General features: G+C 43.6%; 1 protein-coding gene across 1 annotated transcript in view; it reads left to right on the top strand.

Annotated features, from left to right (window-relative positions):
* Window positions 1-25,066, top strand: part of OSBP (oxysterol binding protein) — a 460,407-nt gene that overhangs the window by 148,125 nt on the left and 287,216 nt on the right. Inside the window, exon 2 of the mRNA XM_078666627.1 lies at window positions 10,164-10,372. Within this exon, the coding sequence (XP_078522753.1) occupies window positions 10,164-10,372 (209 nt within the window). The remainder of the gene's footprint in view (window positions 1-10,163; window positions 10,373-25,066) is intronic.

The raw sequence follows: 25,066 nt of genomic DNA, 5'->3' as shown, positions 1-25,066 counted from the left end.
ACTACAGTATGTTTTCTTAACCCCTTTGACGCTGATGACGAGCTGGGCTCGTCATGGCGTAGCCTCCTCGCACGCTCATGACGAGCCCAGCTCGTCACGTAACATGCGAATTAGTAAATCTCAGCGTACGGGCGGAATTCCGCCCGCACGCATGCGGTTAACCTTTCATTGTAAAAAGGTATGCCATCCAATTAAGTAAGTTGAACGAGCACACATGCTCCTCATATCCAGTGGCCGTTGGGAGCATATCAGGGCAACCTGTGTTAATTTAGATGAAACTCTGATCTAAGAAGTGCTGTGCAAGAGCACAGGTACTCAAGTCTACCGTTGGTCCAAGTAGAGAATCGCACACTAGACTCCTACCCACGGAGGAGTCCTGGTCGTGGGCCTTCAACTGACCCATTAATAGATCATAATCCAGGATGGTGTGTGATGTATTGGAGAAGCAGACATCCAGGGCCGATTGAAAAGGGCAGAGGAGGCAGTGGAACACCGTTGCACGCAGGTAAAGTAGGCATAACTAAGGACACCCAATAGTCGATGTCAAGAGCATTTAATGTCATTGAACTAAAAAGCTGGTGCATACTATCACGTTACAGCTGCAACTGGAGCATGCTTGGCATCTCCACAGGCCGAGCAGCCATTACGGAGCAGCAGTAGAAGTTACAAGTATGCCTGTTAGAAATGTGGGTTTCTAGTTGGCAAGGGTTTGCACCTTTGTACAAGTAGGGACCCTTCCTTCTAGTCGGGATAAGGGAATTACACTCCTAAAAGGACCCCTGCTCTCACCCCCTTGGTACCGTGTCATGAGTAGTCAGGCTCTTCTTAGAGGGAGTATGTAAAGCATTTGCACATAATCAACAGTAATACAGTGAAAGCACTACAGAAAGACACCACACCAGTTTAGAAAAAGATCCAATATTTTTATATATCCAAATCAAGACCAAAAACGTTACAAATCCGCCATACAGTTCTCACTAATCTTCAATAATCAAAATAGACTTGAAATGCAGTTCCCTGAAGTGGATAGCACCGTCTGGGGCCATTACGGCATCATGAACAACAAATCCAAACAGTTTGGACTCCTCGTGGTTAAAGTCAGAAGCTCCGGCGTCGGTGGGCGTCGTGGCTGTGGTGCGAAGTACAGCGGTTCTGTGTCCTCAGGTTGCGGTGCAGGCAGCATCTCGCTGACGGTCCTTCAGCGGCGTCGTGAGACCAGGGCTGCGGTGCTTAGTGATGCAGTGCTTGTGGCAGTGCTGGCAGGTCACAGTACTGGCAGGTCATGGTGAAAGCAGCTGCATCGTCATTGTTGAAGCTATGTCCTCGGCTGACGAACTGGAGTTGATGGCGCCGGCAGAACAAGGCTGCGGTGTGGAATAAGTATTGTGCATTGTGGAACTTACGAGCAGTCCCCTCGAACCACGGCGCAAGCAGCGGCGTCCATGTCGGAGTGGAGTGGCGGCTTCGGGGATACCAAGGTGACGTCGTGAAGCGAGGCAGTGCGAAGTGCGGTGCCCACAGCCCAGTCACCGGCTGGATCCTCGGGTTGCGGAGTCTGGTCTTGGATTAGGCGGAGCAGCCAGTGACTGGGCTTCACACAACTGTGAATAGATTTCATCAAATGGTGGAAGGCGCACTCATAAATTATAACCAAGGAATCTTTGTTAGTCCAATAAGTTCAATTCTTTATTGTGGTAATTGTACCAAACAAGTTACACAGCCAACGCGTTTCGTTCCATGGCGGAACTTAGTCAGGGCAACATAGATAAGCGTCCAAGGGGACCGGTGGAACGGCAATGTTACTTGAGTGAACAGACGATACTGGTCAGCTCCTGTTTAGTCCTGAGCACCAGAACAGATGGGTATTACTCCACGTATGTTTAGCAGACCGACTTGTTGAAATGTGATTCCCAAGTTGGTACCATATGTCTAATATCACGTGGCAGCTTGCCCCTGGCACACAAATTAATCCAGGGATGAGTGTAAGTTCCAGAGAAATATATATATATATAACTTGCAAGATGCACCTAATTCAGCTTCCGCTGTAAGCGCTCAGAACTCGGCGGCTCCCGGCATGATAACGAGGAGAGGGCGGTCAACTGTGAATAGAGCCAGCACCTTGACCCCCGGCTTCCATGAGGCACGCCATTTTGCGTCTCTAATATTTTCCCTTTCAACAGTTAAAGAGAGGGCCCTTGACTGTGAGTACATGGTTTGGCTTTGCAGTGACCAAGGGTAGGGTACACCTTAGCGTGTGTAGACCGCCCTGATCACGCCACCTGTCCTGACGAAAACCTGGTATCGCCATCAGGTCGAAACCTTTAAACCAGTGGTTCCCAAACTTTTCACTCCTGTGGACCCCCATTGAGTCACCACCGGAAGCCGGGGACCCCCAAGCAATTTGTAGGATTTAAATTTCAAACATTAAAACAGTAATTCAAACAAAATAAACACAGGTGTCCACAAAAGAAAAACTCGAATTACTAACAATTTTTGGAGCAGATTTAAAAGCCCCTGTCCCCATGGGAACGTCACTTTTTGCGATGTTCCCGTGGCCATATGGGCTTCGCCTTATGTACAAGGCAGCGTTGAGCCACTTACTGTGGCTTAACGCTGCTTTGCAAATAAGACCCCTTTTCATGCAATACTTAACGTGAAAGAGGTGGGCAGTGGGTGTTGCGATGGGCGTTCCACTGCAACACCCATTGATTTTTTTAACGCTGCCTCCTATTTACAAGGGCAGCGTAAATAGGAGGCTGCGCCAGAATTAAAACCAGGAAACACCTAGACTTGACGAAACGAGGAGAAATGCTTTATTTCTCCTCGATTTTGCTTTTTCCATGTGTGCTGCCTTATGCAGTACACATGGAAAAGCAAAACGCCTTGGGTTTATGTTCAGGAAGGAGGTTCTTCCTGTACATAAATAATCTTCCCCTGCACGCGGTCACACTTGCACTATGGTGCAAGGGTGCCTGCATTGGCGCTACCCTGCTAAGTGTAGCGCCAGCGCAGGGGGAAACGCAGGGCTGCACCATATTCTTGTAAATATGGTGCAGCCCGACGTTTCCGAAGTGGTGGACCGTGTCATTAGGCCAAGGAGGCTAACGACACGCTCCTCCACTTCTGTTGTAAATATCCCTCTTAAAATTTTATATTGAAAGAATTTGCAAAAAACTAAATTATTTAATGGGAAAATTGGTGCTGCATCCCAGTGACAAACTTTTACATGGCTCGTTTTATTTTGCAGTACGAGGCTCCTGCTTCTGCCAGGGCCAGACTGGAAACAAAAAGCAGCCCTAGAAAATGTTTTCAGACCAGTCCCCAACGGTGCATACCAAGTGCAATGAGTGAGCCTGGCCACTACAGAGGGGGCTTTGGAATGCTCTCCTCCAAAAGTTTTTGGGAAACAATGGTGCAGTCTACAACACAGTTATCATTACCTATTGAATTTTATTAGCTTTTAAAGAATAGTAAATGAAGACCTTATTATGCACCAGGATACGGCAATCTGGGAAAAAAAGGAACCGACTGACCTATGCACATAAAATTAAAGAAAAATTAAATAAATGGTACATGTTCTTTGCAGTAGGCATATTAACCCTCTGTGCTGCATTAGATAAGTTAAAGCTGCCACTGGACAAAACTCTCCTCTCTCTCTCTCTCCAGCAGGTATATTAATCACTGGTGTTATCTTGACACTTTTATTGTTGCTCGAAAACTGCTAATTCTGCAAGGAACTTTGAAGTGCTTTTAAAACTGCTGCCTGCGGACCCCCTGGGAATGTGTCAAGGACCCCTGGGGTTCCGCGGACGACAGTTTGGGAAACACTGCTGTAGACCATTTCTTTTCACCGGAGGTCAATTTAACAGAGTACGGCATCTCCACAAATGTTTAACATTGTCCAGTTGCTCCATATAATTTTTTTTGAGGGAGTTAAATCTGGCCAATTGTTAATTCACCTTTCTTTAAGCCACTTGCATCACGAAAAAACCTGCTCCACCGTAATCCGGTATTGAAGCACACCTGGATATCATTCGGCTATGATGAAGCTTGTCACCAACTAGGTTGGTGAGTGAGGGGTCTTCTTAAAAAGGAAAAATTCACGTTTTTGTGCATCTGCCCTTATACCTCGGAGACATCGAGGTGTCTTCAGAGTGTACTCCTTCAACTGTTTCATTACAATATTACAAGGGGACCAGGAGTATTCCCTTCAAGAAAACCCTTTCTCTCTCCTTTGTTGTTTGACATATTGTAAAAACTCCTGTGTCTGCAAAGAAGGGTCAAAGATAAAGTTGACTTCAGCCGACGTCAAAGAACTAGCTCGTATCCACCGGGGATTCAGAGCCTTAGAATTAGTGACGCTAGCTTCTAAAGCAGGCCCAGGGGAAACCAAGAAAACCATGAAAATGCATTTACCTTGAGACAGAAAGCGTTTTTTCGAATTGCCATCTGAACTGCTGTCAAAATCTTTTTTGTAGAAGAAAAACACATTTCAGCTGTGGTATACAAATGTGATTTATAAGCAATGGGGATGCTGTCCCCTTCATTGAAAGTTACGTATGTAAGGGAATCCTAACGCACCTGGTACAATCCGTATGACCAAATTAGTTTTATTATCTCTGGTTATCAAGAATTGAGTCGCAAGCAGATTAGACTGCAAAGACCTAAGTACTGCTGTATGTTCCGGAAGCCAACTGGAAGATGAAAAAGAGGGTTGTATCAACGCATAAAGGGGTTTCATATGCTGGGCGTAATCAGGAATGTAAGTCCTGCCAAAATTCACAAACTCCAGCAAAGACTGCAATTTTTTAAGGGTAGAGGGAAGCTGCAATTGAGCACATTTCTACAAAAAGTGGGGCCAACCCCCTACCTTCGTTATTGAGTTCATAACCGTACTGCCAGAAAGACAATATGTTATTTTGCAAAATAAAATTTGTAGCCGAACTTCGCAGAATTTGTGACAATGCGATCAACGCGCATAAGATGAGGATTCATTTCATCATCAGTCAAATAAATGTCATCCATGTACGAAAAGGCATCCTGGTCAATCTCATGTAAAATTGAAACAATTTATATCCCATAGGTAATCTCGCATAAAGTCTCTGATTTCCGAAAGCGCTGAATGCGGTCAAATCACGGCTTTCCGGTGCCAATGATTGACTGAAAAAGCCATTGGAAATATCCAAAGTGGTTTTGTACTTTTTCCGAACAATGTTGTTAACTAACGCAGAGCTATGCGCGTTCTGTACCGCAAATGTACGGACATGGCTGTTCAAATGTCTATAATCTAAAACTATAGAATATGAACTGTCCCGTTTCAATATCTAAAAAAGAGGGTTATTCATCGGAGAAACACAGGGTTCAATTACACCCTGATATTCCAGTTGAGTTAAGATATCACTTACGGACGCTTTTGCGTCACGTTTCATTGGATATTGCTGTTGGGGCTGTGGTGTAGAACGCATAGTAATCAAATGAACTGGGGAATCCCTATCCCAACCCACCTGATTGCGATATAACGACAGGGCTAAGGATAATGCTCACTCCGAGGCATAAGCCATTTTATAATCATGGGGGATGTGTTGCAAAAAACTGGGTAGAATAACATCCTCCCCTCTGGAGGAAGCAAGGACAAAAAGGGGAGGCCAATCAACCTCCGCAAACAAAATATCATAAGAAGATGCGGCATTTTCTCAAGACTGCTTTAAAAGGGCGTATATTATCACCTTCAAGAGGAGCAACTCTAGTATCTGCTGTCTCTACAGTAATGAGTGTCAGTTGCTTTTGCCTCCAGACACTGGTGGAGTGCCTGCCGCTCTATGGTAACGTCACCCGCATTGTCGAGGAGGGTTACTGCCCAACTCCTGTCGAGGAGCAGTGTTCTCACCGTTTGAGGCATAATTTGCAGTCAAAGCAGCAACTTTTTTCTTCTGAAATGCGGCATGATATTGAGGTTGCTCCTCCTGCTTGACTTTCGCGCCAAACTGTCACTGCGTGTCACGTCTTGTTTGCGTAGACTCGTCTTGTCTGCGATCATAACGCCCTCCTCCGCCGAATTGTTGATCCGACGATTCCTGAAAGGAGCGAGGAGAACAAGGATCAGGAACCTTGAACCTCTCGGGTGTCTTAATTTTTGAGTGGCCACGCAAATCATATCTACGTTCAGAATCAATGGGTGGAGGCGAACCCCCACGAGAACTAGGCTTCTGCTGTTGCTGCCACTGGTTCTTGTTCCGGGCCTTTTTAGGAAAGACTAGACGACCCTCCTTATCAGGAGGGGATTTGTTCTGCACCTGTGTAAATGGTGGAATTTCCAAGCTAATGTGACCTAAAGATGTATACACATCCGCAATAATAATCGGCAACTGTCACTGCTAATCCACTACCACTGCCAGGCGTTGACGTACTTGCAAGCAAACTGCCTCACCTTTAATGTTGGCCAGAATCATATCGGAGACAATAGGGAACATTCCCACTAACTTCATCCCCAAATCCAGGGCTGGACCAGCCCCATGCTCTCCTGTACCTTCTTTAGAATGCTTGGCAGAACGCTCATGAAGGGGGTGCCAAAGCACAGTGTATACACTGAAACAAATACCAGCCCCAAAGGGTGCAGTCTGCCAAAGAAGGAAACTGACCACTAGGCACACTCATTGTAAGGATCCTGTGTTTTTCAACATGAGTTGTATGTGGGAAAAACCTTCTCAAGCTGCTCACATTTTTGTGCGAGCCAAAATGGCAAGTCAGCAAGATTCTGAGGATGTTTGCCCATCACTAAATTAATCATGACGGGACTAATCACAGGTCCACTGCTGTGTTCTGATGTTAGAGATGCATTTCTAACCGGAGCGGCTTGAAGTACACGCGACATAAACTGCATGACTTGTCTATGAAGATGAATCACCTGTGTATACAATTGACGCAGCACTGCGACAGTAACATTGCAATAATTTGGACGTGGTGTAAAACCAGCCAAAGCAGGCCAGGTGGCCCCATCAGTGGACAAGGGGCCCATTTGAACAGAAGAAATAGGGTGAGGAAGGGCGCCATTAAACCAAATGGTATGCTTCCATGAAGTCAGTGGAACTTCAATTAATGCATAAGGACGATACGCTGCACAAGCGCTACTCAGGGGTCTTGTGAATAAGTAGGCGGACCAAACGTTGGACGCGCCATGTTATGCTATGTTATTTGCATTTATAACGTGCACAGCTACTCAAGAGTGTCCAGGCGCAATACCTTAAATGAGTGCTGAGGGTCAACGGGAAAATTACCTCAAAAAGCTGAGTTTTCAGCTGTTTCCTGAAAAGCTTTGGATCCTGGACGATTCGGATGTCTAGGGGAAGTGTGTACCTGGCCACCGCTGCCTTGTAGGCCTGGGAGCTACCACCCATTCTCATAAGGCGGAAGCGAGGAATAACTGCCACGGGAAGCCAGTGAAGATCATGCAGATGTTACTTTATGCTAGATCTTCCTGGAATGTTAAGTAAAGACCTTGCTGCTGTGTTCTCTACTACCTGCAGTTTCCTCAGCTGGTTCCCAGGTAGGCCAATGTACAGAGCATTCGTGTAATCCATACGCGAAAGGATCAGGGAGCGGGTAACCATTTCTTTGGCGGCCCTAGGCAGAAGAGGGAGAAATTGACCTTAGGGTGCCGAAGCTTTGCCCCCCTAGCTTCTTTATCTGAGTGGTGAACCGGAGATCTTCACTGAACCAGATATTTATATATTTTTAACAGGCTGACCTTCGAAATTGGGTAGTGGATATTTAGCGGCCAGAGTGATTCCTTAAACTGCGAGGGAAAAGTCCCATATAAGAGGATTTCTGACTTGTCCTCTTGCACTTGAGCTGTGCAGAAAGGAGCCATTGAAAAACGGCCGTAGGACAGGCTCTAGCTCGAGCAGGGGATGAATAATTTTTACTCCATGTAAAGAGGAGCTGGGTATCATCAGCATATGCAGTGATCTTAGCGCCCAGCTCCTCCGCCAAATAAATCAGCGGGGTGACATATACATTAAAGAGGAGGGGACTCAAGGTAGAACACTGCTGCACTCCAGTGGTCACAATTTGTGGAGCAGAAGAGGACGGGGCAGCCAAACCTTCTGCGATCTGTCTTCCAGAAATGATTTAAGCCAGTTTCAGGCAAATCCAGTGATATCAATATCTGAGAGACGGGCCAATAGCAAGGAGTGAAGTATGGTGTCAAAGGCAGCAGAGAGGTCTAATAAAATCAGAGCCGCTCTGCCACCAGCGTCCAAACACTGTCTACTTGCTTCAGAGATTTCAACAAGGGCCGTCTCTGTACTATAATTGGCTCTGTACCACGATTGAGCTGAATGGAGCAAGCCAAAAATATATTGTTTCTTTTATGGCTGTGTTTACTGCCGGATAAGATTGATTCTTATTATTCCCATCTTAGCACCCCTTAGCCCAGGACCGACTAGCTAGAGTGTCTCACTTGATTAGACACCCCAGAACACAACACTCCCAGTTCTCTTAGGAATCACGGTAACAAGACACCCCCATTCGCTTGCACACTTGTACTTGTCTACAATAAGTTCTGACCAAGGCACGAACAAGTTTAAAATATTTATTTTATCTAACGTGCCATAACATGCAGTATACGTGGCACTACAAGCAGGAAACTGCATAGTACAAATAGTCAGCATAGCAGCTAGACCTTAAATCACGAATGGAGATGTCATCATGAAAAGACAATAGAGCCTAACCTCCCTCCCCTTGCTAAGAAGCAGTTTTATTATATATTAGAAGATCTCTGGGCTTTGTCAGCAGACCACATATCCTTAGCCTATAGAGAGTAGATTAACATCATAGGTGCTGTCTCGCTCTTCTCCCTGGAAAGGTTCCTCTCCAAATGTGTGCTACCTCTTTGTGTATTATATTAAAACCAAAGTACAGTGTCCCTAACAGCTGCATCGGTGTTTTTTGTCTAAGTGCTAAGGCCAGGCTAGAACAAAATAACAAGGGGCTTTGCTCGACCTTGCTCACAATGTTCAGTCAAAATCCCTGGAACCAGCACAGCGTTTATACACCAATGAGTTCTCATGTGAAAACAGCTATAGAAAGTATTGCAAAAATAAAGTTGCGTAGTAACGTGTGCAAAGCAGTAGGCAAGCTGCAGCATACTCATGCTAACCTAGAGATGATGACAATGTCCCCATGGGTCATGTGACAGAACGGTGGTTAATATTTATATTGAGTGCAGCAAAGCAATAGTTTTTGATGAACATCCCTTTGTGGGGTATACAGGCAGTAAGAAAGCCAAGGCAGTGCCAGATTTTTTTGAATCCTTTTAGATAATACTCGGCATAAAGATGTGTACTGCCCTTGCGAAAAAGAAACCGCCAGATGGAGTCATTCTGTCAGAGCAGTCTACGCTTACCAGGTTTGTTCCTGGGACTGAGAATTGCTGTACAGCTACATTGGCTTCTCTTTCACCATTTGCTAAACAGTATTGCTTGGATTCCAAGGTGCAAAAGAATGGCCACTTTGGGTGCTGTGTGCTGCAATTTTTCTTCATCTAAACATTCTTTCAGACCGACCAACTCGAGAGGCGTTCATTTTGGAATCAATTCAACAGGAAATTAAAGTGCAGGCAAAACTAAGCATCAGAAGACAATGTTGCTTAACTTCAGTAGCCAACTATGTAGTCAGATACTCTGCCCATTCCAGATTCCTCACTGATCCTGCCCACCTCCCCATTCTGAAGGGTGTTCATATGTCACATTGAAAATTTTGATTTCTGCACTACGCTGCTCCACATTGATTGTCATTTCCTCATGTAGGGCATTAAGAGCATGTGAAAAAACTGATCTGAAACTGACGTCTTTACGTCAGGGTTTCTTTGTATGGCTCCAGTGATGTCAGGCAGGTGTCCCTGCCAGCACCCCTTAAGAGTGGGAAAGGTATTGAAGTTTCCAGATCCCATCTGGCACCTGGGAAATTCAACAGGTGAGGATTCTGAAGGCAGAATGGCCACCAGAGAGATTGTTACCAAAGGTAAGTAACTTTTTCTTTGAAAAAAGATGTGCTTTGGAATAATTTCATACTAATGTTGGGATTTTGGTTGGTAATAGTGATAATTGTCTTCAGTACACTACTTTACTGCTTTCTAACAATATCCCTTCCTGCTTCCCCTGTAGATCGAAGGCAGAAATGCGTCACACTTGCCGTGGCACTATTAATCTTGCTACTGCCAACATCACAGTGGAGGACTCCTGCAATTTTATCATCTCCAATGGAGGAGCACAAACCTACCACCTTAAGGCGAGCACCGAGGTTGAGCGCCAGCGGTGGGTCACAGCACTGGAGCTGGCAAAGGCTCGAGCCGTGAAGATGCTAGCTGAATCCGGTGAGGGTTGGAAAGAGATGGGGGTAGTTGAGATTCACCTCAAGAGTTTAGCGAAGATGTTAAGGTAAAGGAATGAAAGGTGCTTAGTGAGGGTGGTGTGGCATTGATGATGCAACACATGCTGTTGATGATTCTGTATGTGCTGATGGGAATGAGATGGAGTGATATGCAAGACTGGGGCAGGAGAGTTGAGAAAGGTAAGAGACTTGAGAAAAGAAGTTGGGTTTGAAGAAAGTAAAAACTTGGTGAAGTAGGGTTGCCAAGAGTAATACCTCAGATTTCATGAAAGTGAGGTGTTCTTTACTCTGCAGTAAAAACATTTTTGTATCTGCTTCACATCACAAGGCATGTTTTGACACCCTGGATGGTATTTCATTATACACATTCTAGCAGCTAAAAGCTGTCTCATATTGCTCATAAAGTAAGTATCCTACAAGTTGTTTTCAAGTTCTACTTTGGTCATTGGCAATATCCTTATATGGGGGAACGACAAAGATATTTAGTAGAACGTATGCTCAAGAGTCTCAGGGGAAAGGGTGCATTACCTAATCTGTACTACCATAAATCGGCTTTTGTTCCTGCTCTTGATCTTTAGAAGTGTGCCACTTGAGAAATTACTTTCCTGGCCCTCCCTATGTTATCGCCCAGGTTAAGCGCTGAGATGCCCCCGGGTGATTCACGCATTATACAAGAAACCATTAACATAACATAACATAACATCCTTTGGTGTTACACCTTCTCCAAATATTGGTTTCAAGCCGCACTTCCAATATGGCATGACTGACCTCTCGGTGGCGTAATTGTACTGCCAGAAGTCTGCCCACATTTTCCCTCTGCTCATAATGGCGCCATTTTAGGCGTAGCAGTGGGTATTCACCCTGCATTGTGAAGTATGTGTTTGTGTCATACTCCCCACTCCCCCACCCCCCCACCCCCACACATAGTAGCTTTCTTTGCTGCCCAAAGAACCTGCGGTGAGGAAAAGTAGGATTTCTTGATGGAAATAGCTCATAAGTTTCCTGTTTGTCTTCCGGCATTCGATAGCGGACCTAATCTGAGGACTAGTAGGGCATGGTTAGTAATTCCCGACCTTTCTCCTTGGTGCAGTCACGTAGGGGACTAACGAGGAATGGTTCATGAGTAAGTAATCTATCCTAGAACAATTCCCATGTACAAAAGAGAAAAAGATGCGCTCCCTGTCTCATGATCGTGTCAATCGCCATGGGTGGTGTAGACTATGATCCTGTAGAACATTGTGCAAGATCACCCTGTCTCGAGCGTTGGTCCTGTGCAAGGGTCCTGACTAATCTAAATATGGGTCCAGTGCCAGATTCCAGTTCCCTCCGATTACCACTTTGGCGTTGCCAAACTTTGGCCGTGTTCTAGATAGAGAGGAGAGGAAAACGACTATATCCTGGTTGGGGGCATAAATGAAGGCATTTTTAGGGCCTGGTCCCATGTTTTAAACTTCACAAAGACTTCGTGTCTTAACCGGTCTGTCCACGCCTTCAAAATGGTATGGGGGACAGATTTGCGGAAGAGAATAACAATTCTGCACCTCTTTCGGAACAAGGAGGTGGGAGAGGGGCCTTGTGTATTGAGGGTGTCTGGAAGGAGGCTACTTCTAATAACCATACCCACCCAGGCCCTCTTCAATTTGCTTGACTTAACGATGAATAAATGTGTTTCCTGCAATAGGGTTGTGTTGGGGTTTTCAAGGCAATTTATGTGTCTTCTTTCGCTTGATATAATTGGTAACACCATTGACATTGCAGGAAATAAACAGAGATATTTAGGTGGTGGGTGAGAAGTCATGAGGCTTGGTCAAGATATTATAAGTATTGGCGAGGAATAGAAGACCACCTCTGTGAGGTGTGGAAATTGCCGTTTGTGGGATGAGCAGGCGAATAGGCACATGTAGCTGACCACTAGGGATGCAATAGGAGAGTCTGGCTGGTTGATATGGTGGTAAGAGAACGAGTAGTTATGGTCAGCAGGTAGATAGGTAATGGAAAAACCCTTTACTATATAGTGTAATAGAAAGGTCTCAATCAAAACAGAAAAATATATCAGCAATGCAGCAACTTGGCGCACCGAAAGGATGTTGAATGCAACTTTGTCTAACAAATACAACCCACATATAGAAACTGAATGGGTGAGAAAACCTCCTAGCTCTCTTCTCGTTCAGCACCCTCATAGAATAACATAGTCAAAAAGCATCTCTGGCTCACCTGGGCATAACTGGTTCCAAAGAGAGCCTCAGGGGAAGCCCGACAAAAGAGTAGGCATAGTATAAAAGTGTCGACCTGGTGGGGTGGGACGCACTCATAGGGGTCTGACCCAAATAGGTAGTCAACCTACAAGGGGGAAGAAAAGGCACATAACTATTTAGAGTTCAGGAAACATTAGGTGGGTCTGCTCAAATGGGACCCCTAAAGAGTCCACAGCCCAGGAAAGTATCCCTGACCATACCATATTTTCAGGGCTTGAGGGGTGAGCACGATTTATCTCGGCCTTTGGTGGCCCTGCCCTTTCCGTCTCACGGTACTCTCCAAACTCATTGTTTTGGTAGAATATCCAATCTTTGGCGTTCAGGGGAGGCAGCATCCCTGTTAGGGCCTTAATATAGAGGGGGGCTAAGTCCTGCCCTTCCTTGTCGTGGGGCTTAGTTACCAGTGTCAAGGTGTCCATAGCTGCTGCTTCCAGAGAGGAAAAGAACTGTTCGATATCATCCGGATCCTCAAATTCTCGGTGCGTGCCATTGATGGTGAGTAGCCTGTTAGAGGACTCCAGAACGCCATAGCGGATGTCAATTTTCCAAAGGGTCAGTCATAAAGCCAGGAATTTCTTTACTACAATATCATGAGAGAAGTCAGTTGGAATATGACTCTTGGCACCTTCAAACATAAAGGGGCTATTGTGATGTTTAGATGCAGAGATTTTTTGCCAGGCTCTGATGATGACAAAGGAAGCATGCAATGATCGGCCTAGAGGTATTTTGTGAAAGTTAGGTCTTTTCGCTCCCATAGGAAAGTGGATGGTCAGTCTTTATTGTTCCCTTCGACTTGCTCCAGTAGTCTGAGAAAGCTGAATTTATTCCTTTGACTGCGGTTCTCCGCCTCCACCAGATTTCTGTGCAAATGCTATACTTCTCTACCAACATCAGGGTTCATTTCTAAGACAGTTAGGTGAACCTCCAGGACCTCCACTTTATGAGCTGTGGCGTCAAGCCATGTATTGAAGGAGCTGAGATCCTTCCTTGGGGATTTCGGGTCAGCAACCATAGATTTAGTATCAGCATGCATCGAGTTTATAGTTGATTTGATGTCTGGTAGTTCCTGCATTATAGTCTCCAAAGTGTATGTATATACATATATGTTTGTATATACATACGTGTATGGGTATATGTGTACGTATATGTATATGAGTATATGTATATAAATGTGGGTATATATGTATTTATGTGTGTGTATGTATTTATATGTGTTTATGTATATATGCATGTATATGTGTGTATGTATATATGTATGTGTATGTATGAATATGTGTATATATGTATGTGTATGTGTGTATATATGTATGTATGTATATGTGTGTGTGTGTATATATGTATGTGTGTATATGTATGTATATGTGGTCCCCGGTCCACAACGGTCTTTGCGGACCGATTGAGTGGAGGGACATAGCTCCTCCCCTTGCCATACTCTAATTTTGACAGAGACATGGACCACGGTAGGGTTGGAAATAGAGCTGGAACCAGCCTGCCCTGTGGGATACAAGGCCTTTCATAAACCTAGATGCGGGTTCGGGGAGGTGAGACTGGAATTATCTTTAAAGAAGCGCTGAAAATCTCCCCGCTAGATATAGATGAAGTTACCTGCACGGAGTTGTTAGGCTTCTCTGTTAAGGATCAGACTGGCCATTCCCTCACGGGTATGATCTGTTACAGGCCACCGGGGGTAATCAATGCACAACAACAACAAGAATTGAATGATGCCATCAATAATATGGCCCTTACCCACACTAGACTCTTAGTCTTGGGATTCTTCAATCTGTGGGCTAACGGAAGAATGGACACAGCTTTTTATAACCTCACTCAGTCATGTGCAAACCTGAGTCTGAAACAATGGGTGACTGAACCAACACATATAGAAGGTCACACCTTGGATTTGAATTTTGCTGAGGAAGATCTTATCACTATGGGGAAACCCTGCCGGTGGGGTGGACGGACCACCACTTGGTCATTTTTAGCGTGCAAAGCATAAACAAAATGAGGCCCGTGGATAGACAAGATAGGACTTTCCGTGGTAGGGACTGGAAAGAGCTACTAAGAAAGGCAAAAACTGGCCCTTTATTTCAGACAGGAGCCTTGTTTAATCCTGAGAAACAGGGCACAGATAACTATATTGCTCTCAGGGAGCATTTAATTAGGAAGCTTGACCAACTCGCCCCGCTTAAAATCATCAGGAAAAGAGGTAGCTCCTCAGCCCCATGGTACACTGAAAACCTAAGGAGCCTCAAGTTATCCTGCAAAATGGCAGAAAGACATGAAGAAATACATGGAAAGGATAAAGCCAGCGGGAGGCTTATTTTAATGAAATATAAAAAAGAAATAGTTACTGCCAAAGCAGAATACTTTGCCTCGACCATCCTCAAAAGTTCCAAGAAATCCAGGGACATTTTCAGGATAGTGAGAGACATGACCCACCCTGACTGCACTAACTGTAAAATCAAACCCACTAAGGAGTTGCGCGATGGGCTGGCTCTTTTCTTCCAAGAAAAAATGAATAAAATTGTAGAAGGCCTGAAAGATGTGTCCCCAACCGGTCTGTCAGACCAGAAAAGGGGGGGGGGACATGTGATAACTGGGATGGTGTTTCCAATTTGGCTGTCCCTGGAACTACTATGGATAATTTCTCGATACCTTCGGAAGAGGAGTTTAACTGAGTGGCCCTAGGAATTTCCTCAGGCTCACCCCTGGATCCTATCCCTCACAAGTTAATGAAAGAACTTGGACCAGAGCTTTTCCCCATCCTACGTCAGCTGTGTTGCCAATCTCTCAATAATGGAGTGGTGCCGCCCAACTGGAAGCAGGCTGTTATCACGCCGCTCCTGAAAAACCCCACATTGGACTCAGGCTGTTACAAGAACTACAGACCAATCTCCCATCTGCCCTACCCGGTTAAGATCGTGGAATGCCTGGTTAGTAGGGCGTTGTCCCTTTTTCTGGAGACAAACAACAAATTGGAAGAGGAACAATTTGGCTTCAGACCGGGTCATGGAATGGAGACAGCCTTGGTGACCGTTCTAGACAACCTTCGAATGAGGGCGGACAGGGGCCAATCGGCAATCCTAATACTGTTAGACCTGTCCGCCCCATTCGACACGGTCAACCATGATATTCTTCTCTCAAGGCTAGAAACTCTAGGGGTGACGGGTGTGGCACTGAGCTGGAAACGCTCCTCCATATCTGATAGATGGCATGCAGTAGCGTGCCCTCAGTATTACATGTGTAATTGTAAAGCACAATTTCACCCCAAAGAGGTCTCTTGGCACTGAATAACAGATGTTTATTGTTATCCAACTCAATGGTACCCATTTTCTCGACCTCAGGTGGATGAAAGGCTGAGTGGACCTGCCGGGATTTGAACCTGTGACCATGAGGTCGACCACAGGCCCCTGCGGTGGATGCATTAGTCGACTGAGCCACCAGACCCATTCAAAACCCTCCATCACAGACCATCCACGAGACCTCTACTCCCTTTGGTTCTGGGCCTATTAGAACCAGTGCTTCATACCTTTCTCACTCCTGCGTCAATTGGAGCAGCGCCACCTCACATAATCAAGAAGTAAAGAGCCCTAGAACACGATCCACTATTCCTGAGATCCGACCCTGCGTCATAGTGTTGGCAGCAAGGAAAGCGCTCATAGGGGCTTCCTCCTCTGCAGTCCTTCCTGATAAAGACAGCAAATCCATGAACTCTATCAGGAAGAGGATGTATAACAGCTCGGCTTCTTACATGAAAGTTGCTAGTGCTTCCACACTGTAAGGACGATATGACCGTTCATTATTGGACTCACTCTCAAGGTTTGTTGACAAATTACCAACAGAAGATCGACCGGATTTTCAAGAGATCCTGCATGAAGGAGAGGGCTCATAGCAAACTAGATTATAAGCACAGTAGCTGATGCATCAGATCTGGCAGCTCATGGCTATTTGCATGGCTTCTGCGCTAGGCAATCGTCCTGGCTGAGACTCACAGGCTTAAAACCGGAGGCCCAACACAGAATTTTCAACCTTTCTTTTAACTGAACTTCTGTTTTTGGCTCTCATGCAGACGATGAGATATCCAGAATGAAGTCAGACCGTGACACCTTGAAGGCAGTAGGTCTGGAAAAAGGAAGGACTTCAGACGTAGATATCGTCCTTATGATCGCCGCCAATACCAACAGAGGGTTCACACCACTCACTGGTCATCGCAGCAACTGTAGTGTAGTTCCTATTATCCCAATAGGCTCTGCGCATTGGAATAATATCTTCAATAGTATAGACATAGGACAGAGGTTAACTAGGTCTTCTACTGACGATATTAGACTTAAAGTTATGTGTTTGCCAGCTAGCTCAGAGTTCACTAGAAACTTTCTCGAATAGACAAGGAGGAGTTTAACCTCCCTGGATAGACAAGAAGGGATTTAGTTTCTGACAACCATAGAACATGACAACTTTGCTCTCCCCTAATCAAGAGTGTATCTCTAGAGTCGTGTGAAAACAAAAGACAACTTATTTTACTCAGTCAGTACAGTGCATTCTTAGTTTCACCAGATTGTAGAGAAAAGGAAGAGACAGGCGTGTTCAATAAAAAGATGTTATTTATTGATCAGTCTCTTTTCTCATACAAGAGAAATGAATCGCTATTATTGCAATACTTATCGTTAAGTAAAGTGCATACAGTAATAACAGAATTATAAAATAATACTGTAAAAGCATTGATATGGTTTCTTAGCCATATGATACTTAAAATGGATAAAATAGATACATACATATATACATTGACTAATCGTACTCAACTGGTGCTTCTAACTACGCCTACCCCAATGTACCTGACCTAAGCCTAATACGTGGGCAGGAGTAGATAAGTAGCAGTTTAAGTTAAGTTTGCTTTGCCAAGGGTCTGCTTCAAGAATTCTCTGCAAGGGGTTATTCAGTTCAGTACCTGGGATTTAAAAGGCTGGAGGGCTGGTATCTCTATCTCAGGGCTTGATATCCCAGCTGCCTGCTGGAAGCGCCGGAGCTGGATTTCTCGGCAGGAGAAAAGGCAGCGTCTCTCTCTCAGCGCGTCAGAAAGGAGGGGCAGCGTCTGTGGGCTTCGCTGTCAGCTGGGCTCCTCGGCAAGTCTCGCTGCTCCAATCTTGTCACCACCTCGTGTGTTTGCTTAAAGCAATGTCGGTATTATTTATACCTGAAAGGTGCTGAGATTGACGTAAGGATGGACATAAATACGTCAATAAGGATGTCATACGAACTGGTCGTTCGCACATTCTTTACTGACGTTCTCGGCTAAATCAAAACAATGGCTGTGGGGATTTCCCAGGTCGTGGTAGGTTTGATTTGTTTTGAGAACACCGTATGCCTATTAGGGGGCTGGAGAAATAGTGCTTGCCTAATGAGATGGCATGCGCTATGACCTAATCAGATAACGGGCTTCTGTGCCGTTGTATGGCTAATCAGATAATGGGTTTCTGTGCAGTTGAATGGCTGCTAGTTAATTATTAACCAGACAAGGGTCAGAAATAGGGGGATCGATACAGTACCCATAGTAAATACATCACACCCACTCCACGTAATCTATGTCCATATTTACAAATCTAGGCATAGTAAACAAAACTAGTAGTGCATGTGTATACCGAACCACCCCAAAATACAATCAAATGCATTTTGAAAATTGGAAATGTGATGAGTATAGTTACTATATGCACTTCAAGCAGTATAATAATGCTAAATCTAATACACATATTTTGAAATCAGCATGAACGAAATGCGGAAATTACACATGAAATGGCTCTGAATACAGAAGAAAAAAGTCGAAACCATCTCATCACAAAATCATAAATACTTGTGAACATGCTAGAGGGTAGCTAATGTCTCTAGAGTAGCTAAAAATAGAAATTTTGTTCTCTAGGAATAGTTTTACTTTAAGCAGAAGATAAGTGTCCCAAAAAATCGTAAATATTTTTGGAAATGGATGGGAAAAAAAAAAAAATGTCTTGCTCTCTGTAAAAACTGGGGAGAAAATTTCTTATTGCTTTATTGTCAAAGTTGAAGGCTAAATTCAGGGTGTAGGGAACACCGTGTGCTAGTTTGTTCAAAGTCATTCTTTCTGCTCTGGTGAAAACATCATATTGTTGAGACTTTCGAAAAAACTGTCAACTGCTTCTTGCGAAAGTTCCACTAACTCGGAAACATTTTGTAACATGCATTCATGAGCATGATTGCCTTCATTGATGTTTCGATCAGCATAGCTGACAGAAGGTCGTACCTGATCGATGCTGCTTTCATCTTGTACTTCACTACTCTTCAATCGTACTACTCTTCAATCGTAGTGGTGAAGTCTCCACGAATGCCGTCATCAGGATTGGTAGCCGCTGGGGACAGTACAATGCATGAGCCGTTACCGGACCCAACAAAGTCTCTGCGTCCATTGGCACATCCGATTGTAGTGTCAGACAGGTGTCCAACACTCATTCTTCGCCGCATAGCAAGCACCTTAATACAGGCATAACACAACTTTGCCACATCGGTCTAAATGAAAGAAACCAAGTCATGTTTAGGTCTCTAAGCCGGGCTATTCCAAGGACTTTAGTTATGCGGTCCCTGTAGCGTATGGCTAGGATCGTTTCTTCCATTGTCGCTGGTGTCTTGTCTGTGACGTGGTTTGCCATAGCGAAGTAACAGGATCAAAAATAGGATGCCTGCCACTAGTCCCAAAAGGAGAGGAAGTCCGCCAAAGATGGAATGGACAAAATCTGGAAAAATACCCAGGATGGTTTTGAATGGGGTTAAAGCTCCCGAAAACACTGTCTTAAATACACTCGCGATTCCACTTCTATCAGAAATATTAAGATTTCGCTCAGTATTTCTGCGAAATGTATGGGGGAATTGGTTGATAAGTGAATGAATCTCAGCAGTTGTCCTTGCAACTTGGAGATCATACGTTTCTTTTGATGACGTTAACTGGGTTGGCGTCTGTAGGAGCACAGTCTTCATTCTGCTTAAAGTATCAATTCGAATAGAAGAAATTTTCAAACTGGGCCATGACCTTCGTAGTCACGGTTATGAGATAAGGTTTTCCGGGCAGCGGACTGCAACATCTGCGATCTACAATTAGAATGTAACTCCCGTTCGAGAGTCTCCTAAAGAATGGTTCTATTGTGTGAGCTTGCCCACACTGTAAGTAGTTACTATCCCTGGATGTTGTCTTCGGGAATATCTAGGGTCTGGCCTGGTCAATTTGAACCCCTGTATTTTGTTCAGGAATCTGTCTTGACAGTTATTTGTGTCTGTGGGCCAGATCAACCATTGTTTCCAATCAGGATGTGTTCTGTTTTGGTTTAAAATATGGTTCACGTCTATCTCAACATCTATAGAGCTATTACTGTTCGTTGTTGGCTTTGGAATAGACGGTTTGTTTAAGTCTTTGATTTTGGCTAAGCCAAGACAGGTAGTTTGTTGAATAGTGTCATTCAAAAATATAATTTGTTCTGGGATCATACAGGCTCTGAACAATGATTCTATACCTTGTACTTGTCAATCTTTTGTACCCCAAACAGTTTTTGTTTCAATGTTATTGTTCCAATAATCAAAACCAAATGTATTCATTTGCTCAAAAAATTAATCTGAATATATCAATTTCGTGTTTGTAAGCATGGTCTTCATACCTCTCTTATTCGACAATTTGAAAAAAAATGTTTCTGCATTACTTGTGTTAAACCCTGAAAAATATGAATATTTATCATAAAATGTTTTAGAACTACCCTTTGGAGGAGTAGCACAATGTTCCCATTGGTTATAATTTAAAACATTTCTAGGTTGTGCAGATTTATGGAGATAATGGTTACCATAGTGGTTGTAGCAGAACATCTGATCATAATTAGACGAACCCTGCAAATAATCATGTTCTGTAAATTTAGCAGACATTACTAGGTCAGACATCATATCATTTATACTTTCAAAGTCCCAATCATCAGCAAATGTGCTTGGTTTTACAAAGTCACTTAACGAGATCTTAAATTGATGTGGATACTTCAGGATTTCAACCGGGCCATAGATTTCATAATCAGTATTGTCCCATGCTACACCGCCTGGTATAGGATTAGCTGTGAAGTTCACTGAAGAAAGTTCTCTTTTCTTGACGTGTGAAGATGTGTGTGGTTTAAGGACCAAGTTGATTTTCTGGCTTGCTGTGTCCATTTTAGCATATTTTCCCTCAATGAAATGTCCCAAGCATAGTACCATGATGAGCCAAAGTATGAGGATAAATGCACCTAATGTCACCCAAATTTCAATCCATGGAGAAGTCAGATAGGTTCCCTTTAGTTGATGAAAAAGTTCCTTTGCTTTGTCTTTAAAAGTTTTTGTTGATGGCTGTACTTCTGGTTCACTTGGATCTTCAGAAAAATCATCAAAGTTTATGAAGTAGCCGGATGCCGTTCTGTCAATTATTCCAATTGCTTCTGGATTACTTTTTGCTTTATTTCATTAGCAAAGTCTGTAGTTACATCATCGTAGGTTGTTGTTCCTTGATGAAAAGCTTTTATTTGGGTTTTAAGAGGTTCAAGTTCCATTGCTTTGTTGCATAGTCCTTGTTGTTTCACTGTAGATTGTTCAAATGTGATCAGTCTTTCAGTTTGAACCTCTGTGGATGTAGCAAACTTTGGTGTTCTGCTACTTCTTGGGAGTCCACTTGGCCTACTATTTGTTATCGGCCACATGATTGTGGTTTAACCAGGTCGATGGATATGACTCGGTTCTCCTTTTTACCAGCAAGGGGCGGTAGTACTACTGATCTTGTCCCGTTGATAGACAAGACAGGAACTGCTTTTCTGTAAGAAGGCCCAAATTCCTTCTTTACCGCGATCTTCTCTCTGACCAGATCCCCGACTTTTGGAATCCAGACAGGCCTTGCTGGGACAGGTGGTTTTTCTTCAGTGGTTGCTGGCTGCTGTTTCAACTTTATGTTGCTCAGGTCTTTTCTTGTTTCATTTAAGTCCTGTAAAATAGCCAAGCGATCTTTGATATCAAAGCATTTTTCTTTAACCACTGAAGTCTGACTATCTAAGTCCTGGATTAACATTCTATTCCCAAACAATAGTTCGTACGGACTGAGTCCTTTCAGAGAATTTCTTGGCAGGTTATTTAGACTATGTTGGACACTTATTAAATGTTTGACCCACCCAACTCCTGAACCTAATATCTTTGCTGTTATAGATTGCTTTATGCCTTGGTTTTTTCTTTACACCATCCCGTTTCCCTCAGGAAGGAAGTGAGAAGAGTCCCGCAGTACAACGTTCATTCTGGCCAGGCACCCCCCATAAGCTGTTTTTAGAGCTAAAGGAAAGATTTTGGTCAGAACGTAACATGCTTCTAGTGTATATGCCATTCTAAACTCGCAAATCTTTGTATAACAGTTCCGTCGTCAGCCGAAAGTTGGGGTCTACTATATAAGTGAAAAATAGTCTTTACATGTTAATGTGACGCATTATTCATACTGGGTTTTTATTCTTTTTGTTGATTTGATACATTCTGGAGTGAAACGCCATGGTATTAAACCGTTTCTCTCGCCACTGCGATCTCTATTGCAGTCTGGGCAGTTTTTTACAAAAATGTGATGATGCAGGCTCATGCCTGGCCACCAGTACACTGATTGTAATTCTTCCAGAGAATCTTTTAGCTTAAGGTGTGTGAGACCCTCACCCACATGTGCGTCTGCTATTAACAAGCCTCTCCTGTCCGTGTTTGGAATTACTCTATCCCCCACTCCAGGGATTCGAGCAAAAGGGACTGAGTTTGCATCGATTATGTATGTATAATTGAGTGGGTAATTGATCGGTAGCGCTGAGCAGTCGCCTTTTGATGACGTTTTTACTGCCAGCACAGTTTCCCCGTCAATGTATTTTACTGCACGCTTTTTTGTAGCTACGGAAGCCGATTTAGTTGCTACCGCTGTGGCTGTCTCAGCCAATGAATTCCCTGCAACGTGAACGCCATCACGCTGATGACTCAGTGAATGTATCACGTGAGTTTTTGGTAGTTCTTTCTGTAAAAGAACTACTTGTTCCCAAAGCACTTTTTGCTTTATTGTTGCACCTGTGTCATCTTTGTAACCGTTTTGAATCCATTTCTGTAAATCGTTATTGTATGATTTGACGCAGTAATACGAATCGCACACTATAAGTGTCGGGAATTCGCGATCGGCATTATCTAGCGCCATTTTTAACGCTATTATTTCAGTTTGTTCTGAATTATTTTCCACTGAGTGTGTTTTTGTAAGTAGAGGTCTTAATTTACCTCCGCGCCACACTTCTTTTACAATTTCGCATGTGGCGTTGTAAGCCAGCTCTCCCCAAACTGAGGGTTGAGCATGACCGTCTGTATATATTACACAGACGTACTGTCGTAAAGGCAGAATGTCGATTGGCAGAGGGTATTCTCTCTCATATTCTAGATATTTTAATTCTTTCATTTCCGGGTCAAAATAGTATTTTACTTTGTCTGTAGCAACAGAATTTACCCATTGTATCCATTCTGGATTCAGTGCAGTTGTCGGTAAATTACATGGTGTTGTTAATGCCTCAAAAGCTGATTCTTCTGTTCAGACTGTAACCTGTCTACCGTCGGCTTGGTATTTTTCTTTTGCTACAGCTGTTTGAACCGCATGAACTATGTTTTCCTTAATGCTGAACCTTTTTTCAGCTTCTGTGTACAAATGTGATTTGTATGCTATTGGTACCTTCTCTCCTTCATTAGAGGTCAGGTATGTGAATCCGCATCTTCCTGGGATGACTCGAATCACAAGGTTGCGTGTGTTGTCACGTGTTTGTAATTCTGTTTTACCTAACATATCTGTTTATAAAGGTCTCAAAATTTCTGTGTGTTTTTGAGTCCAATTGATTCTTTTAAAATCTGGTTTTATAAGATCATAGAGAGGTTTAACTCTCTCTGCATAATTAATAATGTAAGTTCTTCCGAAATTTAGGAAACCTATAATTGATTGTAAGTTTTTTAGTGTTCTAGGTGCTTGGATTACAGCACATTTCTCTAGGAAATTGTCAGCCAGGCTTTTGCCTTTACTTGATAGTTCATATCCTAAAAACAGGACAGTTAGATGGGCAATTCTTGACTTTTTAAAGTTGAATTTGTAACCCTCTGCTGCGAACCCAAGTATTATGGTGTTCACTCTCTTCAAGTGAGTATCCAAGTCATCATCTGTTAGATAGATGTCATCGACATAAGATAATGCCTCATCATCATATATTTGTAGTAACTCTGTTACTCTTGCTGAGAATAATCCTGGGCTGTTCTTGAACCCCTGGGGCAAACGACAGAAATTTGTTTGCGCGCCATTTATCGAGAACGCGGTCAAATATCTGCTCCCTGGTGCTATATTTTGACAGAAGAATCCATTAGAGATGTCTAATGTTGTTTTGTATTTTTTGCGCACTATGTTATTCATTAGTGCAGCACTATGCGAATTTTGTACTGCAAAAGTTTTGCAACATGAGTTCAAGTGTCTGTAGTCCAAAACAAGACAATATGAATTGTCTGGTTTGGAGACAGGAAACAAAGGATTATTCATTTGTGAGGTGCAAGTTTCAATCACCCCCTGGTATTCAAGTTGATCTAGGATCTCTTTTACCCGTTTTCTAGCTTCTTGCTTAATTGGGTACTGCCTCTGAGCAGTAGGTTGTGATTTTAACTGGATTTTGTGAGGAGGAGAGTCTTCATCCCATCCCACATGGTTTTTATATAATGCAGGAGCTTGGGCTACTGCCCACTTTCTTGCAAGTGTATATTTTTTATGAATTGGAATATGATTTGAGAAGGCAGGCATAATTATTTCTGCGCCATGAGGGCACTCCCTGACAAACTCTGGTGGCCAGTCTCTTTCAGCTAGAAGGATATCATAGCCCTTGGAGAGATTATCCCAAAAGAGACCCCTTATTTTCCTAGTCTTATCCCCCTCTATACGCAATGTTATTTCATATATTTTATGAGGTTTGCTAACTCTGGTATCTGCAGTTTCCACCTGAATGTATTCCTTTGTGTCCACTGTCTCCAGATGATTCATAAGGATCTTGCGAGCTATGCTCACTTCTGCTGCGCTGTCTAGCATTGTCTGAGCCCATTCTCCGTTTTTCAGCTGTGTCCTCAGTATTCTCGGCATGGTTGATTACTTTAATACTGGCTACCTTCTTTTTAGGAAACTGTAATTTTTTATTTTGATGAGCAGGTTCCTTGTCTTTGGACTTGACGTGCTCTTCCCTGTGTTCTGATCGTCCTCTTCTTTCCGATTTCTGCAAGGAAGTCTGAAAAGATTGAGAGGGACGTGTATCAATATCTTGATATCTATCAGGTTTCTTCAGATTATCCCTATTTCTAAGGTTGTATTTTTTCTCAGAGGGCTCTCTCTGGGGAGA

Source organism: Lissotriton helveticus, chromosome 1_1, assembly GCF_964261635.1.
Source record: "Lissotriton helveticus chromosome 1_1, aLisHel1.1, whole genome shotgun sequence".
Taxonomy (NCBI): domain Eukaryota; kingdom Metazoa; phylum Chordata; class Amphibia; order Caudata; family Salamandridae; genus Lissotriton; species Lissotriton helveticus.
This window is presented reverse-complemented; position numbering and strand designations above follow the sequence as displayed.